General features: G+C 42.6%; 1 protein-coding gene across 3 annotated transcripts in view; it reads right to left on the bottom strand.

Annotated features, from left to right (window-relative positions):
• The window catches only part of HIP1R (huntingtin interacting protein 1 related), a 101,515-nt gene that overhangs the window by 59,029 nt on the left and 21,244 nt on the right, over nt 1-21,242 (bottom strand). Inside the window, exon 1 of one of the 3 annotated variants that reach the window (XM_061603376.1) lies at nt 773-846. The exons of the other annotated variants lie outside the window; for them this stretch is intronic. Within the exon in view, the coding sequence (XP_061459360.1) occupies nt 773-841 (69 nt within the window). The 5' untranslated portion in view covers nt 842-846. Of the gene's footprint in view, nt 1-772; nt 847-21,242 lie in introns of those variants that run through there. 3 annotated transcript variants of the gene reach the window in all.

Here is a 21,242-nt window from a genome sequence, read left to right as displayed (position 1 = left end):
GGTGGATGCCATCCGGGCCCGGTGATTTGTCAGTTTTTATATTATCCATTAAGCTTAGAACTTCCTCTCTCGTTACCACTATTTGTCTTAGTTCCTCAGAATCCCTTCCTGCAAATGTTAGTTCAGGTTCAGGGATCTGCCCTATATCTTCCACTGTGAAGACAGATGCAAAGAATTCATTTAGCTTCTCTGCAATCTCCTTATCGTTCTTTAGTACACCTTTGACTCCCTTATCAACCAAGGGTCCAATTGTCTCCCTAGATGGTCTCCTGCTTTGAATGTATTTATAGAATTTTTTGTTGTTGGTTTTTATGTTCTTAGCAATGTGCTCCTCAAATTCTTTTTTAGCATCCCTTATTGTCTTCTTGCATTTCTTTTGCCAGAGTTTGTGTTCTTTTTTATTTTCTTCATTTGGACAAGACTTCCATTTTCTGAAGGAAGACTTTTTGCCTCTAAGAGCTTCCTTGACTTTGCTCATTAACCATGCTGGTATCTTCTTGGCCCTGGCGGTACCTTTTCTGATCTGCGGTATGCACTCCAGTTGAGCTTCTAATATAGTGTTTTTAAACAACTTCCAAGCATTTTCGAGTGATGTGACCCTCTGGACTTTGTTTTTCAGCTTTCTTTTTACCAATCCCCTCATGTTTGTGAAGTTTCCTCTTTTGAAGTCAAATGTGACCGTGTTGGATTTTCTTGGCAATTGGCCAGTTACGTGTATGTTTAATTTAATAGCACTGTGGTCACTGCTCCCAATCGGTTCAACAACACTTACATCTCGCACCAGGTCCCGGTCCCCACTGAGGATTAAGTCCAGGGTTGCCGTCCCTCGGGTCGGTTCCATGACCAACTGATCTAGGGAATAGTCATTTAGAATATCTAGAAACTTTGCTTCTTTGTCATGACTGGAACACATATGCAGCCAGTCTATGTCCGGGTAGTTGAAGTCACCCATTACTACCACATTTCCTAGTTTGGATGCTTCCTCAATTTCATATCTCATCTCAAGGTCTCCCTGAGCATTTTGATCAGGGGGACGATAGATCGTTCCCAGTATTAAGTCCCTCCTGGGGCACGGTATCACCACCCACAACGATTCTGTGAAGGAGTCTGCCTCTTTTGGGGTTTCGAGCTTGCTGGATTCAATGCCTTCTTTCACGTATAGAGCGACTCCGCCACCAATACGTCCTTCCCTGTCCTTCCGATATAGTTTATATCCAGGGATAACCGTATCCCACTGGTTTTCTCCATTCCACCAGGTCTCCGTTATGCTCACTATATCAATGCTCTTCTCTAAGACCAAGCACTCCAGTTCTCCCATCTTGGTTCGGAGGCTCCTAGCATTAGCGTACAGGCACTTGTAAGCAGTGTCTTTCTTCAAGTGTCTTTGGCACTTGTGGTTAGGCCTGTGGTAATTTTGCTCTTCTGAATTTATATCCTGTGCCCCTGCTCTCACAATGCCTACTTCTAGGCCTACCCCTTTTAACATTTCATCATTTCTTTGGTTTTTATCCCAGGGGGGAGGTTTATTCCGAACCGGACCTTTCTCAGCTCCTGTCGGGTTTCCCCCCTCAGTCAGTTTAAAAGCTGCTCTGCTACCTTTTTAATTTTAAGTGCCAGCAGTCTGGTTCCATTCTGGTTCAAGTGGAGCCCGTCCCTTTTGTACAGGCCCGGCTTGTCCCAAAATGTTCCCCAGTGCCTAACAAATCCGAACCCTTCCACCCGACACCATCGTCTCATCCACGCATTGAGACTGCGAAGCTGGGCCTGTCTGGCTGGTCCTGCGCGTGGAACCGGTAGCATTTCAGAGAAAGCCACCTTGGAGGTCCTGGCTTTCAGCATCCTACCTAGCAACCTAAATTTTGCTTCCAGGACCTCACGGCTGCATTTCCCCATGTCGTTGGTGCCAACGTGCACCACGACCACTGACTCCTTCCCAGCACTGTCTACCAAACTATCTAAACGACGGGCGATATCCGCAACCTTCGCCCCAGGCAGGCAAAACACCTTGCGGTCTACACGCCCATCACACCCCCCACTGTCTATGTTCCTAATGATCGAATCACCCACTACAAATACAAGCATTCAATGAAATACAAGCATTCAATGAAATTGACAGAAATTAGTCCCTATAGACATGGGATGAGGCCTGAATATATATTTTTACTGATTTCATCCACAGAAACGTACAAAGAACAGAATTTAAAACATATATAAAATTCTGAATATCGCTTTAAGAAAATTCAGTTCCACAGACTAAATGGCACATCAAAAATTACGTAAGAATTACTCTCTATAAAGTACAGCAGAAATGTCACACAGGAAGCTGCCTTATAGGGAGTCAGACCTTTGGTCCCTCTAGCTCAGTACTGTCTACATCAGCCTTTCCCAACCAGTGTGCCTCCAGATGTTGTTGGACCACAATTCCCATCTTTCCTGACCATTGGCAATGCTGGCTGAGGCTGATGGGAGTTGTGGTCCAACAACATCTGGAGGCACACTGGTTGGGAAAGGCTGGTCTACACTGACTGGCAGCTGCTCTCCAGGGTTTCAGGCAGGGGTCTCTCCCAGCCCGACTCGGAGATGCCGGGATTGGACCTGGGACCTTCTGCATGCAAAGCAGCTGCTCTGCCACTGAGCTACTATGGCACTTCCCTAGAACAAATATCACTATTATCCATAATGTTACTATTCCCAAATAAAACAAACCCAAAGAACTACAAGTTCCACAGAGTAGCCTACTGAAATGGCAGCATTGCACAATTCCTTTTCTTATTCACTTACTTCATAAAATCAATCCATTCTAATCCAAAACGATCCCTCTTTTTAGACCCCCCCCAGCCAAAGTGTTAAATAACACTCCAGCTCCCATCAGCCCCAGCCAGCATGGCCACTGTTCAAGGGTGATGGGAGTTGTAGTCCAACAACATTAGAAATAAACTCTACAGCAAAACTGGCATAGATAGATTGGCAGCGACGACCAATCTTCCAGGGAAGTTTATTGATTGTTACTAATCCTTTCATTGAGGGACCCCCAAGAATTTTCTGAGGGACTCCAAAATTCCCTAGAACATAATTTGAAACCCAGTGGCCTTGCTGAATCAAACCACACTTCCCAGGACTGTTTCTAGCACTGGCCAGCCAAATACTTTTCAGAGCTCCCAAGCAAGGCAAAACACCCTTTTCCTGCTGTTGATCTCCAGTATCTAGGATTCAGAAGCATACTGTTCCTGAACATGGAGGTTTCATTGAATGTACATGCCTAATAGCTTTCCACAGCCCTATCCTCCAGGATTAGATTAGGCACACAGGCTTGATATTTAATACTGACAAGCGGGACCCGCAACAAAGTGCTGCAGCATGGAGTGTTTAGGTTTGGAGTTCTAGCCAGTCAGCCATGCCTTTTCCCAAAATATTCCACTCCATTCCTCCCATCCATTCTTCGCTTGCCCATTCTACTGCCCAACAGACACTCACACATTCTGTGGCCGCTGAGCATGCTCAGTTGTCTATGGAATGTTTTGGGATCTTCCGTTTTGTTTTTTTTCCTCCCCCCTAGAAGTTTTTTTAGGTACATCCACAAACCTTGGGGTTCCCCCCAAGCCTGGGGATACATTCATCTTGGGTGTGAATGGTGCCTTTGTGGCTAAATAAATAACAGCAGTCAGAATGAGCTTGCACGTGTATGATAAAGAGAACTATCCTCAGCATCTCTGGTTCAAGCAAGGGCGGGGAACCTGTGGCCCTCCAGATGTTGCTGGACTGCAGCACCCATCTTCCTGGACCAATGGCCATGCCAGTTTAGGTTGATTAAAGCTGGAGTCCAACAATACTGAGAGGGCCACAGATCCCCCATCTCTGCTATATAGGACAGATATATTTATTTTATTTATTTATTACATTTATATACCGACCCATAGCTGAAGCTCTCTGGGCGGTTTACAGCAATTAAAAACATTAAAAACAAATATGTAAATTTTAAAACACAAAAACAATTAAAACACAATTTATTTTTTTTAAAAAACAATTTAAAAACACACGCTAAAATCCCTGGGAGAAGAGGCACCGAAAAGATAACAGTGTTGGCGTCAGAAAAATCATTCCATAATTGGGGCCACTACTGAGAAGGCCCTCTCCCTTGTTGCCAGCCTCCCTCCCAGTAGGCACCCAGAGGAGGGCCTTGGATGTGGAGCATAGTGTACTGGTGGGTTTGTGTTGGGAGAGGGGTTCCATCAGGTATTGTGGTGCTAAGCCATGTGAGGCTTTATAGGTTAAAACCAGCACCTTGAATTGAGCTCGGAAACGTACAGGCAGCCAATGCAAGCGGGTCTTGCATTATAAGTGGAGGTAAAATTATGCATTTATCACTGAACCAACTGTTAGGAGAAAAACTAGACAATCATTTTCCATTTTAAAAATCGACATTTTCCACCTTATTCAAGCTATACAGAACACACTGAACACTGAGTGTTCATTTAAAAACTTTTTCAAGTGTTCTAAATTCTAAATGCTATGTTTGGTTCAACAATATATGGCCTTGTTCATACATACCACTTGGCCAATCTATGGTTTAGCACAGACAAACAAGCATGCAGTCAGGACGTTACAGCCACTTCATTCATCTGCTGCTACCACTGAGACATAAGCCATGGTTTGGTTTAGCATTATGTATGGACCTGGGATTATGGTTTGTCTCGTTTCAACAACCACAAGCTGTAACCAATTGTGCGCCAACATGCTTGCTTGTTCATGCTACACTACAGTTTGGGTTAGTGTTACAAGTGAAATGGGACACTGCTCATTCTCATCCACAGTAACATCCAACACTTTCCTCTGATCACCTCCATGTTTTCTTTCCTTATGAATAATTCCAATAACAATTTTTAGTAAACCACACACCCCTCCCCATTTATTAAAAATGTTAACAGTCCTATTCACAAGAAAATAAGGCACAAAGTTGATCACTGTAGAAAAAGGTTTATTTCAGAAATGGATTCTCTTTGCTATCTCTTGAAATGATAAACAAAATCAGACCTCATGCAATGATGATAATTTTGTATACTTTTTATAGCTCCTGGAATTTTCATTTCTTTATTAAACAAATGTATATCTCATCTTTTAAAAAGAAACTTTCAGATTTCTCCATTTGTTTCGAGGGATAATCTTTATCAGCAAAAGTTTAAGGCTATTAACTGGTGAGGTTTCATAATGTTTCCAGGCTTCAAGACCTTTTATCTAACACAAATTTGAATGAAGATTTTTTTATTCTTCTGTGACGCTTTGAGCTATTTCCTGCAGTTTTATTTTGTTAAAAGGATGAATATGCCCTCCAGCCATTGTAAAAAAAAACATTTTTTTTAGTGTGGCAGCACCTACCCTTTGGAACTCCCTGCCTACTGATATCAGGCAGGCGCCTTCGCTGTATTCCCTTCGATGCCTGCTTAAAACCTTTCTGTTCAGGAAAGCCTGTGCAGACACATAGATGTTGATCTGTTTTAATCTTTTTACAGAGCAATCCAACTCATGGGAAGCTGGTGAAAGGGGGACTGGCAGACGAAGGACCAGTTGGAAGCTCCACAGCGTCCATTTTGCATTTGGGAGCCACCGGGCTGGCTGAATGACGGCTCAGCCGGGAGCTGCATGCAGGGACCACAGAGTAAAAGCCTGACCAGGGAGTAAACACTCTCCATAGACTTCCATTGTAATTATTTTCTTAGACCGAACCTTTCTTCCATAGTAACTGGCCCGCATCGGGACCCATAGGAGCACTCTGAAGGGGAGCTGGATGTTGCATAAGTCCCCCCCTCAGCCCCTCCTCTGACACACCCCAGAATGTTCCTTTTTCTGGGTTTTCCCAGCAGACCCCTGGCTAAACCAGGCTTGGCCTGGGATTTGCCATATCCAACTCAGAGCTTGGCAAAGTTACTTCTTTGAACTACAACTCCCATCAGCCCCAGCCAGCATGGCCACTGGATTGGGCTGATGGTAGTTGTAGTTCAAAAAAGTAACTTTGCCAAGCTCTGATCCAACTCCCCTCAGCCCAGTATAAATATGAATTGGATTGCACCCTTAGTTAGCAGCTATTTTAATTGTTTAAAATAGGTTTTAATTACTTGCTTTTAACTGTTTTATTGATAATTTTAATGTTTTTTTATAAAGCGTTTAGAGGTTTTTACATTAAGCAGTATATAAATTTTGTTAAATACATAAAATAAATATACAGCAGGGGTAATTAATGTGATGCTGTCCAGATGTTGCTGGACTCCAACTCCCATCATCCCTGACCACTGGTCAGACTAGGGCTGATGGGAGCTGTAGTCCAACTAGATCTGGAGGGCACTATGTAGCCTACACCTGATACATATATCTATAACAGTCTTCCACAACCTGGTACCCTTGAGATGTTTTGGAGTACAACTCCCATCAGCCCCAGCCAGCTCAGCCAATGATCAGGGCTGATGGGTGTTGGAAGTCCAACAATATTGGGAGAGCCACTAAGCTAAGGAAGGCTAATCTTCCACCTCGATTCTACAGCAAATCATCTTTTAACCACAGCTCACTCGGAAACAGACCACCCATATCCATAGTTTTTTGTTCTTCCCTGTCTCAACACACTGTGCTTCTTTGTTTCTCATGACGTTTCAAAGTGTGCATTCTGAATTGAAATACTTATCCTGGCTGAACTGGAAAAATCAGGCAGCAAGGTATATTTACAGACTTAAACTGAGGAACTACCTGAACAGATGGACCGTTTTGATAATAGTCAGGGCGGGAAGCATGTTCCACTGCAGTACTTTCATATAGTGTTAAGCTGTGATACAGTGTTTAGGAAGGGACAGAGATCTTTTATTTATTTATTTCTGTCTCTCCTGTCCACCGCAGACCAAAGAGGAAGTCTGCGCCAGTTCTCAAAAACACACAGAAAACAACCAAGAGGATTTAAAAGAGGATTCTGAAGAAGCCCTATGAATAACTGCAGACTCCATTAACTAAACTGAAAATCAAAATAAAAAGAGTGGTGGCAACCTGAATTAAATGATCTTGCGGTTATAAGATTCCCACTTCTGAATTAGTTATGATCATCAAATGCTGTTAGAAGCAAAATACATCCCCAAACCATATGGCATCTAGCACAGTGCATTACAATGGTTACATCAGGCAGAAAAATCATCAAGTGGTCTGCCAAGACCCTCAGCAATGTTCAAGTGGTCAGTGGGGGGGGGGAATAGTTGGGAACCAGGGTTCTAGACCTCATGGTTGCAGATAAAACATTAATGCCCAAGGTATACATGAACATGGAATCAAACAGATGTATAGACTCTCAAAGTGGCACAGTCTATGTGAAAATATGTGCATTTTCAAGAGTCAAACGTGGCATCTCAGTGGCTACTGCTCATGATATCTGAGCACTACAAGCCAGCACCAGAGGAACGATGCCTTTTGAGTAGAAGCCACTGGGGAACATGAGTGCAAGAGGCTATTGCAGTTAAGTCCTGCTTGTGGGCTTCTCAGAGGTATCTGACTGGATGCTAGGCAAGATGGACCTTTGGTGTGATCCAGCAGGACTCGTCTGAGGTTCTACTGCTGAACAACACCAGAAAATCCCTTTAAAAAACAAACAAAACACAGAAGCCTCTACTAGTCCCAAAACCAAACCTCAGGCTCAGTCACAAGAGAAGAGTGATGTGGCCCCATTTGAGGAAACATTTCTAACAAGGCTCTGTGTGTGCCAAAAATAATCTCTCAACCCAGTCTCACAAGGTTACGGGGTGCATCCCACATCGAGACAGAATTAATTACCACCTCAGCAATGTTCATCGGGGCAGGTTTGTAACCTGACCTGTTGTTAAAAGCTTCCAAGGATTCTTCAAGGCTGGAACTGGATATGGCTACACCTCCAACATTTCATTTTTCTCTAGGGAGACCTACAAATGTTTGCGTGTGTGGAGGGGTGTTGCCCCTGAGTTTCAAATCACATGTGGATATTTATCCGCAGCAACTTTATTTCTGAACCACTCATAATAATCATAAATCTCATAATATAAACCTGGGTTTACATGCCAAAAATGCCTTCACTTTTTAAAAAAGTAAATGTTTTCAGCTGTGTTTATAACTTTGCTTTATTGAAAAAGTATCGTTTATTTATTAATGATGCATATAGATCCAGAGTATGGGATATTCCATCTTAAAGTCTCTGCCCCAAGAATTTGCAATCTAATTTAAAATCTTGGATATATCCAAGACAACAACATCATATGTTCACACTCACACAAACAGGAATCGACAGGAATTTTCTTCCAGGGAGGAGTAAAATACTGAAAGGGGGGACCAGGCTAATTTCTCACCAGCAAAGGAGCAGAAAGTGCCTGAACGTTTTGCCTCCTATCTCAAGTTCTACAAATGCTAGAAACTTACTCTTTATTTTGTTGGAATGTATGAGGTTCAACTCCAACTTGGTGGGTTGAGGCTGCATGGGGTTAATAAGGGTAGCTAGAGAGCTAGACCTCTTGCTGGTTGAGGCTATACCTATCCCTTTGATCCTGCGTCTCTTCCCTTCCTGCTAGATTGATAAGTAACAGGATGTTTGACCCCAGTTCCTTCCCGCCTCTCTCTGTGTTCTCTTTCTCTCGAGAGGGGAGCAGACATCTTTCCTTTGTCTCTCCTCTCAACCAGGATGAGGGCGAGTACTGGGACCAGTGCTTGCTGCTCCAGCATAGCCAGTTAGCTAGATATAGAACTCTTTCCTATCAAGCATGTACTTCCAGAATAAAGTAGTTGTTTCTTATTTTAAAGCTTAAAGTTTCTGTCTGACTAATTTGCAGGGAAGGTAGAATCTTAGCAAAGATTCAAACACACACACACTAAGCTCGCTCGATACTCTCCATTCCGCAGCACTACGCAACTCTACTACACAACTCAATAGAATTCCGACATTTTTTTTTTTAAATGAAAGCAGATGTTCTGGAGATCATGGTTCATCTTTGGAGCAGGGTGAACTGTGCTCCCTTCCCTCCCTCTTGGACACCCATGTAGAGAGACACAAAATGACTCACTCCTCTCTAAACACAACTCCAATGGACATTTTATTGATCTATAAAACTGCTGAGATGAATCGAGATCTTCCACAGAAGCCCTTCGGGCTGCCTCTTCAAGTATTGGTAAGGCGATAATGAGCAAGGCAATGCTTTCTGTGGTGCCCCCTCCCATGCCGCTGGTGGAGTTCTCTCCCCCTGGAGATTTATATGGCTCCATCACTGCTTGAGCTTATTCTTCTTAATCAGGCTTTTGAGGCCTCCTAGATTTTTTTGCAGTGAGGTTTATTTGCTGTTGCTTATTTATGTTGTTTCAATTTGGGGAGGGGTGCATGCTTGTACCTTCCACATGCTGTTGACTGGAAACAGTTCTACCATGTGCTTAGCCACCACAGATGTCAGAAAGCATCGCTTTCTGTTCCGCTCTGTATTCGTTGCATACAGCAAGGTTTCTGTTCCTCTGCAGTTCGTCTCCTGCCCAAAACTACGTTATTCATCTTGCTGTCCCCTGTAGCAAAATGACCCAGCTTACCTAATGTACGTAATTAATTGCACAAATTACACTGTCATTACATTATTCCAACACATTCATTTCAAAGAAAATGAAACACAATACAAATGAGAGGGTGCAGAAACAATCAATTACGTATCATTTGCGGACTGAAAGCAACAATTGCAGTGAATACCAATAATATTCGCTGGACTTATTTCTGCCCAGACATGGGATGGAGAAGTGAACAGCAATTTCCACTCCCATTTCCGTTTCCATAAGAATTCTCTGACATCCTTAAACACCACTCCCCCAAGGAGTTCTGTTTTAATCTGTTTAGGCCAAGAGAAGGTGGCTGTCCCAAAGTCACCCAGCAAGATTCATGGTAGAGTAGGTATTTAAAACCAGATCTTCTTGAGCCACATCCAAAATATTATCCCCTGCATCTGGACAGCTATCCTACTGTGTGCCTTTTAAAATGCAACATCCTGTTTTCTACCAACACCTTGAGGGCAGGAATTTCACAGTATCTTTACAAAAAGCCAAAGCAGCTGCAGCAGCTGTCTTGAAACATTCATGAAGCAAGGATAGCACAGGAGTAACTGATATTAAGATATATTAGGATATCCTTGCCAGTGGCACTGTAACATTAACATTCACAGTCGGAAGTAGGACTGCAAGGAAAGACTAAAATGGTGTGGGGGTTTAAAGAGGCAACTATACAGAAATGGGCCATGAAAGAGATTTATAATGTCTATGCCTGCTGTGGATAGAGAGAGGCTATTTTCCCTTTCCCTTTCTCTTATGATGCTGGAACTTAAGGTCATGCAATGAAGCTGAATGGCACGAGATTCAGGACAGCCATCTTCACACAGCGGACAATTAATTTACGGAGTTTGCTAGCAGCACCCGTCTGGAGATGTTTAAAAAGTGACATTCAGCCCTCAGATTTTGGACGAGCTTTTATCTGAAAGCTGAATTGATCGCCTTCTGTGGACGCTCCATCCCTTGGGCAGAGGGGCTTTTTTTCAATCGCTCTAGGCCTGACCTCATTTTATACAGAAGTCCATTGTGGCGCCGATTCATTTAGATTCCAAGAACTAGCTCTGCAGCTGAACTGTACAAAAATGAATGAAGATGTCTCTTTTGAGAGCTATATATGACTAATTGTCCTGTCTTCTGAACCTGCAAGGTTTCCACATGTCGGCAGCAAAAAAATCATATATCCATTCTTGACAGAGCCACCCTAGACTTGTTCTTACACATTGTTAGCGCAAACTGCTATTTGCTGCTCCGGTTGTCACGACAGAGTAAGGGAGAGTGAATTTTTGGGCTCGACTTGACATAAACTTCTGTCATGATACTCATTATTAATATCTTAACTCTTAAGCAGAGTTGAAACAATGCTTGTGGAAAAACTTCAAGAAAGTTGTCAGTTTTCAAATGTAATTTTCATCATATCATTTTTTTTGTTAAGAAAACATCTTAAGTTACAGATTCAGTGACAGACTACGACTCCCATCAGCCCTGTTTACTAGCTATACTGCTGGGGCTGGTGGGAACCGTAGTCCGACATAATCTAGAATAGCAGTTCCCAAACCTTTTGTCACCATGGACCACTTGAAAATTGCTGAGGGAATTGGTGGACTATTTAATGTTTTTTGTTATTGTTGCAGCAATTTGAATGGGCTGTGCTAGATGCTGCACGATTTTTACAGGGGATGGCACATCCATCGCATTAAACATTCATATTGATTTTTAGTTGTATTTTTATTGCTTTTTTATTTTTCAGATGTTGTATTTTATCGTATTACAATTTGCATTCCATAGAACAGCCTTTCCCAACCTTTGGGCCCCCAGATGTTGCTGACTATAACTCCCATCAGCCCCAGGCAGCATGGCCAATGGTCAGCATGATGGGAACTGCAGTCCAGCAACATCTGGAGACCCAAAGGCTAGGAAAAGACTACCACAGAATTCAAACTGTAATATAATAAGATAACAATACAAGAAATTAAAGAAGGAATAAAATACAATTAATAATCATTATGAATACTGAATGCAATGGATGTGCCAACTCTCACCTTCAACCACAAATCTACATACACATCGCAGGCCACCTGAATGACACTTGGGGACCAGTAGTGGTCTGCAGACCAGAATTTGGTAACTCCTGGTCTAGAGGGCATCACATTGGCTACCCCTGGATTACATTCCTTTTAGGGGTTTTTTGCGGGGGAATTATTTCACTTGTCAGGTTGATACTTTGATTTTATTGCCTTATGGATCAACAAAAACCAATGCCAACACCCAGCCTTTTACAAAGTCAATAAATGCAAGGAGGGGGAGTTCTTGTGCCCCCCCCCAGCTGTGCATTCCTGTGTGGAGCTCTCTCCACATAATCAGAAACTCTGAAAATGCAAGCTCCTCTGCCGTGTGGAGAAAGAGAACTCCTGTGAGGACAATCGTAGGGCTATCAGGACCTCAGGTCCAGAGGTCAACTGTGGCCCTCCAAAGCCCTCTATCTGGCCCTTGGGACTCTCCCCCTCATCAACTACATTCCTTTTTGCAGGCCACATCCCTCACTCGCCCTGCTTCATGCTCTCCTTGAGGCATTTTGGCCTGGCTGGAATGTGGCCCTGAACTCTGATACTCTCTTGTATGCCTGAATGGAGAACAGAGAGCGGTGTGTGCAGAAAGTGAACAAAAGGCAAAATTCACATTTCTTCTCTGCCTACTTTTGTCTCTGGCATGCGGCCCCTCAAAAGGTTGCCAAGAAGGGAATGTGGCCCTCGGGCTAAAAAAAGGTCCCCCCGCCCCGGACTAGGGATGTGCTAGAATTCTGCCCAATTCGGATTTGGTACTGAATGTTCTATTAATTCACTTACTCTCTGTCATCGTGGATTAGATATTTATGTAGCAATTTTCCACAACTATTTTAAAAAATGCCGCCTCTAAAATAAGAACAACAATTTTATTGATATTTCATTGATCAATATTTCCTTTCAAAATATCAGTATTAATATAAATATTTTTTCCGAGGGGGGAGAAACAGATTGGTATAAGCAGAGACTAGCGGACAAAGAACCAGCTTCAGTCGATACCGGCCATGGAATGCTTTTGAACCGGCACCAGCCCAGAGATCCCGTCTCCGTCCTGGACATGTGTCAGTTGGGGGATAAGAATTGCCATTATGATCCTGTCACTCACTCACTTACACACACCGAATGTGTGAACAGGGCAATGGGCATAAGGCCAGCATTACCAGCAGCAGTACCAGCCTGTGCCTAGCTAGGGCGGGATTCTCCTCTACAGTCTTGGGCCTAGAAAGGGCTAGCCATCTTGCTGAGGGAACTTTAGTAACTGCTTGTTCATTTTATATGGTGTCTCCTCTTGTTCTGAAAAATATGTTTGATACCATATGTGTTGTGTACCTCATTGTAAAGCTTTGAAGAATACTTGGAAAAGCTGGCCATGTGTTTCCAAAACTTATATCCTGCCTACTTATATTCTTAAAAGAATTTCATTTGTTGTCAGTGTGTACAAACACAACCAATCTACATCAACAGAACAAAACATAAGAAACATCACAAAGAAACAAACCACATCCAGGGATGGTTTCAAATTTGCACCCCCGTTCTTTGGCAGTCCTGCAAGGCTGTTATAAGTACATAGAAAAGTATGACAACGTCTGAGTGTCCAGTCCGGCACAAAACAATTACCCCTCTTGACCCCATGTCCGCATCCCCAAGTCCTCTGCTCAATGCAAGTTCAATACAGAACAATTCCCACTTCACCCACCCTCCCAAAGCCTTCGAAAGGCAGGTGCAAGCATCAAATCCACATTTTGTTGTCTGGTGTTCTGGATAAAGCAGAAACATTTTGAACAGAAGTCTAGTACATTACCCTTGACCCTGGCCACCTTCAAGTTAGGCGTTAATTTTTTCTGCTATAGCAATTTGCCACAGTCCGCTGTACCAATTCTTCATTGTCAACCTGAATCACAGAATCATAGAATAGCAGGGTTGGAAGGGGCCTACAAGGCCATCAAGTCCAACCCCCTGCTCAATGCAGGAATCCAAATCAAAGCATTCCCGACAGATGCCTGTCCAGATGTCTCTTGAATGCCTCCAGTGTCGGAGAGCCCACTACTCTAGGTAATTGGTTCCATTGTCATATGGCTCTAACAGTTAGGAAGTTTTTCCTGATGTCCAGTCAAAATCTGGCTTCCAACAACTTGAGCCTATTATTCCATGTCCTGCACTCTGGGACGATCGAGAAGAGATCCCAGCCCTCCTCTATGTGACAACCTTTCATGTACTTGAAGAGTGCTATCATATCTCCCCTCAGTCTTCTCTTCTCCAGGCTAAACATGCCCAGTTCTTTCAGTCTCTCCTCATAGGGCTTTGTTTCCAGTCTCCTGATCATCCTTGTAGCCCTCCTCTGAACCCGTTCCAGTTTGTCTGCATCCTTCTTGAAGTGTGGAGACCAGAACTGAATGCAGTATTCAAGATGAGGCCTAACCAGTGCTGAACAGAGGGGAATTAGTACTTCAAGCGATTTGGAAACTATACTTCTGTTAATGCAGCCTAATATAGCATTTGTCTTTTTTGCAGCCACATCACACTGTTGGCTCATATTCAGCCTGTGATCAATGACAATTCCAAGATCCTTCTCGCATGTCGTACTGCTGAGCCAAGTATCCCCCATCTTATAACTGTGCATTTGGTTTCTTTTTCCTAAGTGTAGAACTTTGCATTTATCCCTGTTGAATTTCATTCTGTTGTTTTCAGCCCAATGCTCCAGCCTATCAAGCAAGGTCCCTTTGAATTTTGTTTCTGTCTTCCATGGTATTAGCTATGCCCCCCAACTTTGTATCATCTGCAAATGTGATAAGCATGCTTTGTACCTCCTCATCCAAGTCGTTAATAAAAATGTTAAAGAGCACTGGGCCCAGGACCGAGCCCTGTGGTACCCCACTCGTTACTTCCGCCCAGTTTGAGAAGGAACCATTGATAAGCACCTGCTTGCATCCTTCCAGTTTTTGGGCAACTCTAATCTGGCAGCCATAAGCATGAAAGTTATTCAGTCTTTGCTCATAGTCCTGCCTACTTTTTTCAGAAGAAACTCAAGGCAGCTAACAAGGTAAAAAAGAACTAACAATTTGTTAAGTCAAACTATTCGCATAAAAATCAAGACTAACAACTGTTACAGCCATTCAAATGGAAACATCAAAATACTAGAAAGATATTCCTTATTAAATCAAGAAACAGGAATTTCCTCAATGCAAGGGGGAGGAAGAGGTTTGTTTGACTCTGTTATACAAGACTGGCTACCCACTGAGCCCTTTCCTAATGTATTATGCAAACTGAAGGCAGGTTAGCCACAGCCGATACAATGCCCCACAAGGGCAACTCCCCACCTACATACAGATGCAAGACAAAGTTGTGCGCCTTAATTGAAGCAAGCTCCTTCTGCCTTTGATCTCTGGCACCTTCTCATTAAGCTGTCATTTTACCAGGAACTTGATTTAGGAATCTTCAGTATTTCCTCAATTCATCACTTGTGTGTCTTAACCAATACCCTACAATGACAACAACGCCACCACATCCTGCTCATGACAGGGTTTAATCGGAGCGAGATGGGCCTAGCACACAGAAACTTGCTCGCTCGCTCTCTGCCACATTTTAATTTGGTACTAAATTCTTAATAAGGCGCTTAGCTAAGGGATTACACCGTAAGGAGGCTAGTGAGGCTGCCACCCTCTTAAACAGGGTCAACCTCACTGGGTTCTTTTTTTAAAATGACAGCATTTATGGTAAGCTTCTGCCAGACTCTAGCATTGGCAGAGAGAAGATGGCACTTTATTTATTTATTTATTTGGTTTTGGGTGACTAACAAGCAGTCTCTAGGCAACTTAACAAGAGATTTAAAACAAATTTAAATAAGAATCCTCAATAAAAACAATACATTAAAAGCTATAGACAATAATCAATAAAAACCTAAAACCCATCAAATAACAAAAAGGAATAACTAAGACAGCACATCTCAAGGCCCAATGGCTGAGTGAAGAGGAAGGTCTTTGTTTATTTATTTATCATTTTATTTATTAATAAATTTTGTATTCCGCCTTTACACTAAATGTTGGCACCTACAGATGGATAGAGAAGGTGCCAGGCATGCCTCCCTGAGGACAGCATTCCACAACCGGGGGCGCTACCACTGAAAAGGCCCATTCTCTTGTTGCTACACTCTGCGCTTCCAGTGCAGGGGGCATATCAGGAAAGGCCTCGGAGGATGAAGGCAGGGTCCGGGTCAGTTCATACGGGGAGTGGCAATCCTTAATATACTGAGGTCTTGAGCCTCATAAGGCTTAATAGGCCAAAACCAGCAGTTTGAATGGGCAACCATGCCAACCCAGGTAAGACTAGAGGAACCAACTAGTGAGTGCCAGTCTTTCAAAGGTTATAGAGTGCCACTTTGCTATCTTTAGTATTGGAAAGCAATTTGGGAGGACTCAAAAGATATTTGATTATCCATCTCATGGGTGATCCTAGTGAAGCATAATGAAAGCCACTTTCTCTCTCAACTTCAATCCCCCTTTCTACTGTTATGCGCAGTCTGTAACATCCAAACTGGACTACCACAGTGTATTGTCCATGGGGCACTTTTTGAAGACATTCAGTTTGTGGTTCAGGAAGCAGCTACCAGACCAGCCTTTCCCAACCTGGTGGAGCCGCCAGATGTTTTGTGCTCTAGCTCCCATCAGACCCAGCAAGCATGGTCAATGGTTGGAGATAATGGGAGTTGTAGTAGTTTTTTGTAATGGTTGAGGTTTGTTTGCTTTTAATAAGGTTGAATTGTTTGTTTTAATACTCTTGTGAGCCACCCTGGGAATGGCAACACTGAAAGTTGGTTATAATCTTTAAAATAAATCAGTTAAATAAAACAGGGATGATCCCAATGACCTACCTCACAGGGCTGTGGTAAAAGAATAGCACTGTGAACACCTAGGAAGTGCTGTAAGAATGCTCAGTGATTATATTATGAATCCTTCAATGCTAATGTAAAGGGGTGTTCCCTTCAGGAACTTTTCTGTTCACACTGACAGAACATCAACTACATTTCCTTTCACCAACGCATGCAAGTATGTCACTCACTGATACCAGCATATTTCTGCCTACAATGAAACTGACTGCATCATGGCCTCCCACAGAAAGCAAAATTTGATAAACTGCTTCATCAAATACCAAAATTCAATCCAGGACAAATCTACCACTGTCAATTTGCCATTAACATGTAATTTAGGGGCAGTGTACCTCTGGTATGCTTCGGCCATAAAGCTCCCTGGGTGATCTTGGGCCAGTCACCAACTCTTAGCCTAACCTACCTCACAGGGTTGTTGTGAGGATAAAATGAGGAGGAGGGGGAACCATGTACACCACCTTGAGATCCTTGGAGGAAAGGAGGGAAACAAATGCACTACCACTACTACTACTACTACTACTACTACTAATAATAATAATAATAATAAACTGACTACTGGAAACAGACTTTCTGGATTCAGTAGATCTTTGGAAGCAGTTGTAACAGCATTTACTGTATGTGGAAGAATTATCTGGTTAATTTGGAGAAGGAATCATAGCTCAGTTGTAGGAAGGGATGTCAGAGAATTCCAAACAAGAACAGAAACAGAAGCGGAAATTGCCAGTGTTTGCTTATTTGTCCCATGTCCGGAATGGAAATCAATCTAGCGAATACAATCAGTATTTACTGTTGTTATTGCTTTCAGTCCACAAATGATATGCAATTGATTAAGTCCCCGTTCCCCCCAATTTGCATTGTGTTTCCTTTGCACTGAAATGAATTGAGTGGAACAACTCAACTTAGGTCATTTATTACATAACTTACAAAAGCTATGTCATTTCACCAATGCAGACGGTGAGATGTGTAATGTAGTTTTTGGTGGAAGATTAACTGCAGCACAATGGAACTGTCGCGGCATGTGACAAATAGAGGGCAGAATGGAAAATGCTACCCGTTACATCCCTAGTTGCAGGGATGCTTTGAATGCAGAAGATCCCAGGCTCATTCCCTGGTATCTCCAGTTGAAGAAAGGCTCTTTGACTGCAGGTGATGGGACAAACCCAAGAGTTTGACTTGGTACAAAGGCGGTTCCATTAAAAATAAAAAAAGTCTGCTTTCTCTGCTCTGTCTCTCCAGCCTATTCTGTTTCAGGAAGGGCCACAGATATGTGCTAAAGCAACTGCTTTGCATGCAAAAGGTCCCAGGTTCAATCCTCAACATTCCCAGTTTAAAAAGGATCAGAGAGGAGATGATGAGAAAGGGCCTTCTTTACCTGAGACTCTGGAAAGCTGCTGCCAGTCAGAGTAGGCATTACCGGGATGGATGGACAAATAGGAAGCTATCTTATGCCAGGTCAGGCTTTGCACCTTCCTAATTCTTGTGCTCTTATGCACTCACCCTTTTTCTGAATCATAATATGTGTATAAAAAGCTGCTAAGATGTCACTTTTGATTTTTTTAAAAAAAACTACACTAAAAATCCAAGAAAATTAGAGGCATACAAATCTGTGAATTATAGTTTCGTCATTCTGTTAGGAATCCCCAGCTCCTTCACGAAAGCACAACTGGCCATTCTCAACATTTTAATCCCAAAGGCAAATATACAGGGCCAATTAAGGGTCACACCAACGCAAGCATTGAAAACCTTGGAAAAACAAGAATTGTCCACAACTGTGATCTTTTTCCGCCTCAATGTAAATATGTACCAGATTTGTTGCCAGGAGTTGAGTATCTTACGCAGCACAGCAGCAGGTAACATAATGCAAAAGCCAGGTGAAGCAGATGACCAAACGCAAGGCATCAACGGCACTCTCTCTTAATTAACCCAAGAGCATGCCTGGCATTCTGTCCCTTGCAAACCTGTGGAACTATCTTGTGCAATGCGCAGAGCATTTATAGCAGCAGCAACTGACAGCACTGCGATAGCCGAGGGAAGGGGACGGGAGAAGATTGCTATACTTAGGGGGGAGGTTCACACTTATTGAAAGCACTGGATGTGTAGCGGGTTCAAGTGAAAGGGAAGCAGTTCCACACTTCTCCAAAATGGTTACCTAAATTTCCTGTATGTAATTTAACAAATGAATGATCATTGATGCAGCAAGGATCCTACAGCTGCAATGGTAATCTGTCCACACTAACAGACTCTTATTTAGAAGCCAGGTCATAGCACAGCATCACCAAAAATTACAATATAACATTTTATATAACATAGCATAATATAACAAAACATTTTAAATATATTTTGTTTTAATGTGTTTTAAAGTTATTTTTATGATGTTTTAAAGTTTTTAGTGCTCCTGCCGGGAGGAAGGGCGGGATATAAACCAAATAATAAATAAATAATAATAATAAAATATGTTTGGGGCATGCTGTTTTCCCCAAATTAAATTGAGAGGAATATGTCAAAAAAACCTGTCTTAGTTAATTTCATACCTTCCACAGTGGGGAAGCATTGCTAATTACTGGTCTGGGCATGCCTGCTAACTGGAAGGAAATATCCTCAGAAGAGTGATGCATGCAGAGATACAGCAAGTAACCTCCTCAGAAGGCAATTAACCTCTTCTGCATTAAATAGACAGATTCACCCATTGCCAGGGATTGTGGCTTGTTTCCTCTCAATGTGAGTGGTGAGGAGACAAACAGTTCTCTTGGGTGCATTCACAGTAAACCATCATGGTGCGAACTGAGTCATTAAGGTGTCAACACCCTAGGAGCATACTATGCAGACGCAATAGGAAAATTCCCCTCTGGATGGATTAAAAACAACAACAACCCTCATGTGAGGTTAAGTAATTCATTTCTCCCAGCACAGAGTTCGGGATTACTAACCTAGATTCTTCTATAGAAGATTCCACAGAAGAGTGTGTGCAGGCAGAGGGGAAGTAAACAAACCCCTCTCACCCACATACACGATCTATCACGTTCTCTTCACTGCCATGTTCTGTAATAAGCAGCATTTGGCAAGCTTCCGTATTGACCCCTTAAGCTATAGGAGCAACGCGTTTGAAGCTCAGTTTAGTACCAAAAAAAGGAAAAGGAAAACAGAGCAGCCCATCCCACCCACTGCAGAGGGAGGAGAGGAGAAGGAGGCTGTAAGCACTTTCCCAGACAGATTACAGCATCAGTTTAAAACCCCACTTGGCTCCCTCTGAGGCTGGTGTCTCATTAAAAACCAGGTCTTCACCCACTACCATGATAGACCAAAGATCTTTAATAGAGATGCTGGCTGCGGAGATATTTTTTTTCTTACCCACCAAGTGGCACATTTAAAATTGGGGGCCCTTGTGTGGAAGATGTATCTCAACTTTCAGGCACATGTGTAGAAATGAAAGTGCATGGACACAAAACACTTGCGCATTATTTCCTTTGAATGTCCCCTGCCACACACCCCTACCTGTCCAGAGACAGTAAATTATTATTTATTTTTTTTATTAGATTTATATCCTGCCCTTTCTCCCAGTAGGAGCCCAGGGGAACAAATGTTGCTGAAGAAGTTTGAATTGCTGTTATCTAGTAGCACATTTCACTAGATCCAATGTGAAATTAAGCACACACACCGGTAAAACATTATTGCCTTTTTCTTTCTTTTTATAAAAAAGGTAACTTGTGTCCCACCTACAAACGAGTCCTGCTTCAAAAACCAGACCAGCACAAACTCCCACAGAGTTAGTATGAAGAACACCTCACCCCATTTGCAATATTAAGTCCAATATTACCATATGAATACCTTTGGGGGAACCTGCCCTAGCTTTCTCCTGCTTTCAGAAACAAGCCGACTGGAGTAAAAAAAAAAAAAAGGGAGGGCCTTTTCCATCACAGCACCACAGCTACAGAACATTCTCCCAAGAGAGGCCCACCGACCCTAATCACACTGCTTTCCTTTCAACAAGCAGTAGATAGCTGGCTCTTCTGGAAGTCTTTTCATGTGAGTGAAGGGTATGTCTGTTGCTAGACTGGTTTGTAGGTTTTTTAAAAAAATGTTTTTACCGTAGTGCTTTTTCTGATGCAACTAGATTTTGTACTCCTTGATCATTTTTTAAAATTCTCTTTATACCTTTTCAACATTTCTGTAAGTTGCCATGGGGGCCCTTTTCAGACAGAACACATGGACAATTAAATATTGAGGGTGCTTCCAGACAGGGGCTTAATGTGGTAAATGGGTCATTGGCAACTGTTTGGTTTTTTTAAACATCATATTTTCCCAGAAAAGAGTAAAAATATGGATTAAATGAGGGGGGCATTTTGGTGACAACAATGGTATGCATATGCTGCCCGCCCCAAAAAAGCTTGCATGCATGAGGAACACCAATCCCACAATAAACATCTGTCTCTGAAAGCACCCTGTAATAAAAAAGTAAAAATAGTGAGTGAATGCAAGATACAACAGATGAAAAAGTGACATCAGCAATGCATTTGGGAATGAGAAACAAGCCCATGTTTGTTTTTTAGTTTAGATCAGCAGTTCCTAAACTTTTCCTGCTCACAGGTCATGTTCTGAGGCCAATTTTGGAGGCTCTCCTCCAAGTCCCCCCATTAACTGGGGTAAGGTGGGTGGTAACCACAGAGCCTTCGTACTGATGGCACCCTGGTGATGGAATTCCCTCCCTATAGAGATCTATCTCCCAGTGTGCCAACTTT

This window comes from Rhineura floridana, chromosome 19 (genome assembly GCF_030035675.1).
Source record: "Rhineura floridana isolate rRhiFlo1 chromosome 19, rRhiFlo1.hap2, whole genome shotgun sequence".
NCBI classification, from domain to species: Eukaryota; Metazoa; Chordata; class Lepidosauria; order Squamata; family Rhineuridae; genus Rhineura; species Rhineura floridana.
This window is presented reverse-complemented; position numbering and strand designations above follow the sequence as displayed.